We start from the raw sequence: 6,638 nt of genomic DNA on the forward strand, positions 1-6,638 counted from the left end.
TTTTTTTTTTTAATTTTATATAAGGAAAAAGGGGAAAACTTGTAGTCGCCGTTGAACTTGGAAGAGGAAGAAGAAGATTAATTAATTGTGGTGGGTGCACCAAAGGGATGAAAATTGGGGGTATAGGGTTCTTGGCAGCAGTAAATTGAATTTGTCGAAACAACGTTGTTTGGTGAAAGATGGGAATCCTCACGAAGGCGTATTGTCAGTACAACAACATCCCCTTTCACCCTTATTATTACAGACCTTCCAACCTTCACAACCCTATTTCTCTCTTCGCCATCACATCTCCATCCATTTCACCTACAGAACCTTCTTCTCCTCCTAGTAGTGGTTACAAACCACAACAACAACAAATCCAGTTCGGCGGCCACTTGATAATTCCCGCCGTGGCAGTCGCAGCTTCGGCTTGGTTCTTCCTTCGTCTCCACCACCGATACCCTCCAATCATCACCGCCGCTCCTATGGATCTCGAATTGGAGGAAGAAGGTGAGATCAAAGAGCTCCCTTTGCAGCGCAAGCCGGGTCATGTGAAAGCTCTCCACTTTTACAAAACGAAGCCAGGTACCGTCTTCAAACTGATCCAAGTGTACGCCAATGGTAACTACGAATCCTTGAAAGCCCGGATTCGCCTGTCCGCGGAGTGGCTGGAAAGGGCGAGGAGAGAGCTGGAGGAGGTGGTGGAGAGAGACCCGGGTCGGGTCATGGAGTATTCGCAGGTGGTCGACGAGCTGATGGATCTTCTCAAGGATATGGAGGTTTACGTGGATCAATGCGAAAAGGACAAGGTTAAGGGTTACCTTACTTCTTGCAATCGGTTGCTTGCCCGTGTCAGGAAAATGGAAGCTCGGATTCTCAATGCCCTCCAAGAGTTTCACGATGATGATGATGAACCTGGAGGAGGACACCACTAGCTTTACCAAGGAGGACCCTCTCACTCTTGTCATTTCATTTGCTTTTTTTTTTTTTGCTTTGCTTCTATGAATGAATCTCTGTAGGATGGTAAACAGGTCGAACTCTCTCTCTCTCTCTCTCTCTCTCTCTCTCTCTCTCTCAAGTTTTTTTAAAAAAATAATAATTTATGTGTCTGTGAGAACAAATAGTTACATCGTCTTTCTCCTAGCTGTATCAGATATTTCATTGCTATTCATTTGGCTTACAATCTGAATTCCACAGTCTACACTCTGGTATAATTTAAACGAATATTTGTAAATATGTTTTTTTTTGGTTCAGGGAAATATTGATCTCTGCAATTACAGTAACCTTCGTTTCTTGTTATGTGATAGTAAAAATGCGTTAAAACTACGGCTACAGTTAATATAAGTAGCTGCGGACAATAAATAGAACATGAGATTAGATGGAACATGTATATAAAGTGTATTGGTTTAGATAATATATTGAACCATTGTATAGATAGAAACATCAGATTGTGCATCTCGTTTGCAAGCATGATGATGTGAATCCCAATCAATCTCCTAAGCCTGTCTGTCAGAGTGTTTTGTGGGATGAAAATTCCCTGAGAAGTAACTCAACTTCTTCAACAACACCCAGCTTCTTAAACCACCGAGCCAGCACAGCAGAAGCTTCTTCCCCAACCATGATGGAGTCTTTCTCAAGCTCAACTAAGAACCCTAACGCCTCATTGAGCTTTTCTTCCATTTGATATGCAGAGAGCACAAGAGCCACACACTTGTCAGTAGCTTTGATTCCGGCTTTTCTCATATTCTCAAAAGCCAAACGCGCATTGTGGCTCTGACCCGAGACACTGTGTGCGTTAATGAGCAGACCGCATAGCTTTGCATCAGGAGTGATCCCCGCGATCTGAAGAGCATCAAAAACACGCTTGGATCCTTGGGGATCTCCAGACATAGAGTAGGATCTCAACAAGGCCTTGTAAACCTCTCTCCCGGCACAGAGATCATGGGAGTCCATTTCTCTGAGCAAAGCCTCTCCTTTCTCGGGAGTGCCAGCTCTGATGTAGGCCATAATCATGGAACCATAGGATCGATAGTCAAGTGGTTCCCCGAGCAATTTGATATCGTTGAAAGTTTCTTCAGCCAAGAGGTGGTAGCCTGCCTTGCTGTACGACTGAACCATGGCAGTTAGGGTGACCTGATCAATGAGAAAGCCTCGGTTTTTCATAGAAACGAGAGTGTTCTCAGCGTCTTGAATTTGGTTAAGCTTCCCATAGTGATGGATGATCTTGGTATAGTCGCGGGGGTTAGCTTCAAAGGAATCCTCGAGCAGCGCAAATTCAGCCACCTAAAGGAGGAGGAAGAGAGTAAAATACTAATGAATAAAATTGAAATCAATTCCATTCAGACCTTGATATAAAAGGGAGAGTGAAGATTGGTGAGCTCTTTAAGAAGGGAAAGCCAGTCAGCTCGAATGGGTTTCATCCTCCTAACCCAAGCACCTAACATCTCGCTAAAGCTGCTACCCTTTTCGAAGCATATTATCTGCTTCATAAGCGCTTGACAGCGTTTTGACATCTTAACTGGAATCCGAGTGATTGCCTCCTCCTCCTCCTCTTGTTCTTCTGTAAGACCAACCCAATTGAATCTTCTAGGGCCCTTTTCTTCCTTGTCTACAACCTCCCCAGCCATCATACATTTGCAACTAAAACGACGACGACGAGATTCTTCTACAGAGAATGGGGTTTTTGGACTAAAGTAGAGCCTATAGTGGCTTCCACCACCACCAACAAAGGGGAAGACGGTGTTCAACACTGCGTTACAGCTATAAACTCCCATCATAGAAAATACCCCCAGAAGATTGTGAGCGGAACTTAAGTTCGCCGAGTTGGTGGAGAAAAGAGAACTCAACTTCTTCCGGTGGATAGACGACGACCACACCACAAATTAGCTGGTTACCCTGTCCGCCTTTGTTTGGGCCATCGTCATGGATGTTTTATAATATGGGGGCACCCATTATGGCCCGTTTAAGAAAATATATACTAAATAAACTTAGCCTACTTTTTAATATTTACTTTATAAATATAGTCCCAAAACGGGTATAAGGCATTGGAAATACAACGGGATTTGAATATTTATAAATCTTTTAAAATCTTACTAGAGAATTTCAAAAAAGACTTATATAACTAATACTTTTCTAAATTTTATAATACAAACAACGTGACTTCGGAAAGATTGCGATGGCTTATGGCTTCCTTTTGTAAAAACTGCAGTTCATCCGTTTAAATATTAATCTACAGATAACAACAACAAAAAAATCCTTCCGATCTACTTATATAGAAATTGGTATATGGTATATATATATTTGTAAAAATTGAACTTTGGTTATTAAGATATGAAGAAACATACTAGCGTGGTTCTCGTTTCTCATGTAAATTTGTTTATAAAATGAGACATCAACGTAACCAGACGAAGACAATTCAAATTCATATTTTTTTAAGGTTTGCATCCACCACCAAGTACTCTACCATTAGCTAATTGGTTTTTTCTTTTTTGGAGGTTTACCCTTAACTAATTTTCCGTTATAGAAAGTAAAATATTTTTTGTGGCCTAAAACATTTTTTCCTAGAAGAATTCGAATGCCAAAATCAACCATTTACTGACCTTGACACCCGTTCAACGATATAAAAAATTTTTATCTATCATTCAACTTATCAAATTGCACTAAAATTGAAATTAAAAATAAACGCGGAAACCGATCAAGTTTAGTGTTCAGGAACATCTAAACCGAGACTAGAAGCAATTCGAAACAAAAATAGAGATTTGGATTTAGTAAACCAGGAACCAAACAGCCCAACCTTGAAGAAGGTGAAATGTTGTTTTCCCGTCTTTAGGTGGCTTGCCGTTGACGAGCTTCCCATTGAAGAAGTTGAAATGTTGCTTCGGCCTATCACAAACTTACCGAGAAACACATCTTTCCGTCATGTACTTGCATGCCATAAACCACCTTGGACTGTTTTTGAAACCCTTTCAGCACTATTACGAGTTGAGAAGAAAAAAAGGTCTCTCTCATTTGATTTCTCGAAGTTCACTATAACACACGATTTGAAATTAATAAACAAATGAAAAAATCTTTGAACAAGCCAAGAATCAATCATAGCTACCTGGTAATTGAACTAGGTTGAAGCCATACACGTTCTGCTGATGAATCTTGTTCATTAGTAAAGGTTTCCCTTCTAAAAAGGGTTGGAGATACCCAAGAAGTAGTTCTTGATCAGTAGGGTGGAATCTGAAAACAACCACTCTGCGGAAAGGTAAGCATTTGATTGGATCCATCCCTTCTTCATATCCGGCTTCTGGTATGAGATTGAAATCGAAAGTTTTTCTAGAAAAAAACGAAGGTATATATAAGAAAAGGATGTAAATTGACATCAGGTTGAGTTAATTTACCTAGACTGTAATGGTCCGCAACATTGCTCTCTCTCGGGTTACGAAGAAAAAGAAGACGACTACTAAAAGAATAGTATTTAAAGCATTGAGATTCGACCAATTAGTTCTTTTTTGTATCTATAATTGGCCCTATAAAACTCTTTTATTTAGATGGCCGATAGTATTGGGCGATAATATTACTTTCTACAATGAAATTCATTTGTTATATTTATATTTTTGACCAAAAGAAACTAATATTTAGTTTTAGTTCTAATAATTTATTGATTATAGAACAATAAAAATTTTGCGAAAAAAAGATAACAAGAAAATTATTTAGACTTATATTTACAAATAATAGCACTAATGTTTAGGTTTAGTTGTAATAATCTGTTTACTACTAATACTAGGGTCGGTGTCCGCGCTTCGCGCGGATTACATGGTTAATATAGATGATGTGAATTAAAATTGTGTGTTTTAAAGTTTTTTAAAGGATAAGTTTAATTTTTTTTTTATACAGGGGAGAAGTTTGAAGCGGTGATCATTTTAAAAAAACAACTGTAAGGCTGTGTAATAAATAGTTTTGAGGAATTCGATATTTGAATGAGAAATTAATCTATGTGTCTGACAATTTAATTGATGTAGGAAGTGGTAATGTAAATGGTTTAAAAGTTGACCGGTGTTGTTTGCTATGAGGCTTAGGATAGCAGTTTATTCCTCTTTTGGAAGCGCTGAATGATTTCAATTTCGTTGTTAAAGTAGAAGCGGGTTCCAGGTGTTGCTGTGAGTGATAGTTTTCCTGAAAAAGGTGAAATATTTGTTAGCATTTAGTTTATTGTAAAGTTTATGTTTAGTTTATTACCTTCATGTATCCGTGGAATGATACTTGTGATGATTGCGACATGGTTTTTCCTTGTTGATATGCCATGTAACTCCCTGAAATTAGACGCCTCCTTGTCCCATAAAGTTAGACGTACCAATTTTGATCTGCAAATAATTAATGTATTAGATTTTGTTTAGTTGTAAACCAATTATTACTTAATTAAATGTTTGTACCGGTCTAAACGCAATCCAATGATGATTTTTGAATTTGTGTAGTGGTTATATAAATCACTACCTTGGATGAGGCAAATGCGGCCGACAACATCTGTAGGAATAATTTGGTTGTTTTTAAAAAAAGTAGGATTTATTTTTATGTGAGAGAGTTTTTGGTTTTTTTTTACCTGGTAGGAAGTTGGTTTCACTTGCTGAGCTGAGCAACTGGGTGTAGCGTTGGGGGTGGAATATGTATGAAGGGATCGGTGGAATGTTTTCTTGAATCAGTGTAATAGTTGTTGTTTCTTTGATATTGATTATGTATGGTTGGTTGGTAAGCCTGTAACGTTGGTTATTGGGGAGGAGATTAAAATATCTAATGTGATAAATTTTCCCTTCTTCGAAGCGTTGGTACATTGTGTCAGACGTAGATATAGGCACCCTCCCCTCCATTTTTTGTTCCTGTTTAGTGGTTAGAAGCAATCATTTGAAATATAGTTGGAATAATTAAAAATATGAATTTTAGGCATACCTGGATGTCAAGACAGATGAAAGTTGTTCCTAGGAAAGCATCTTTATTTTTATGATTTATGATGGGCCAGACCCTAAGGATCCTAACGATTATTGGATGAGGTCCGAGGGTGTTGCCCCAGTTGATTTGATCTTCTGCTGCATGTGCTACATCGGTTAGAATGATAATTTTTTTATTATTGCACAATTTTTTTTTAATTTTTTTTGAAGTGAACATAGTTAGGGTGTTTTTTTTTTTAAGTATTGTCAGGGTTTTTTAAAATTTTAAGTAGGATGGGCCATAATTATAGGTGGTAGTAGTAAATTTGCTGGGTGGGTTTGATATGAGAATTTAGTTTTTTTTAGTAATTTACAGGGGCTGTGTGTGAAATGAGGAGATTTTATTATCTTGGACGTAGTATTTTAAGATTAAAGGGAATTTAGGGGGTTCGCACATTATTATAGAAAACATTTGAAATTAAAAATTGTCTGAAATAATAGAAAATGCAAAAGATAATAGTTTGACAGTTGAAATATGTAATTGTCCGAAGGAAATAGTAAGTGGTAGGTAGCGAAAATAAAATAAAATAAGATAAGCCGTAGACGATGGCTTGTAGGGTTATTGTGAATGGTCTTGTAGAGCGGCCACTTTCTTTTGCGGGCGGACCTATAGATAAAAACAATTTTGTTAGCACAGGTTCATTAATGGGTTTGAAGAGTTTCGGACCGGAAGACTTACTGGTAGCTTGCAGC

The 6,638-nt window shown here is 38.0% G+C and overlaps 2 protein-coding genes across 2 annotated transcripts; one reads left to right on the forward strand and one right to left on the reverse strand.

Moving 5' to 3' along the window:
• The first annotated feature begins 30 nt into the window (after positions 1-30).
• On the forward strand, positions 31-1,168 carry LOC111206402. The gene has a single exon (XM_022703128.2). It carries the CDS (start codon positions 180-182, stop codon positions 912-914), a length of 735 nt encoding a protein of 244 aa, XP_022558849.1. The 5' UTR covers positions 31-179; the 3' UTR covers positions 915-1,168.
• Positions 1,169-1,328: 160 nt separating this feature from the next.
• Positions 1,329-2,878, reverse strand: LOC111207781 (pentatricopeptide repeat-containing protein At1g01970-like). Its single transcript, XM_022706133.2, has 2 exons — positions 2,325-2,878; positions 1,329-2,262 (listed from the first exon to the last, which is right to left on the reverse strand). Exons 1-2 carry the CDS (start codon positions 2,754-2,756, stop codon positions 1,489-1,491), a joined length of 1,206 nt encoding a protein of 401 aa, XP_022561854.1. The 5' UTR covers positions 2,757-2,878; the 3' UTR covers positions 1,329-1,488.
• Between the last annotated feature and the right edge of the window lie 3,760 nt (positions 2,879-6,638).

The sequence above is a fragment of the Brassica napus genome, chromosome C5 (assembly GCF_020379485.1).
Source record: "Brassica napus cultivar Da-Ae chromosome C5, Da-Ae, whole genome shotgun sequence".
In the NCBI taxonomy this organism is placed as follows: Eukaryota; Viridiplantae; Streptophyta; class Magnoliopsida; order Brassicales; family Brassicaceae; genus Brassica; species Brassica napus.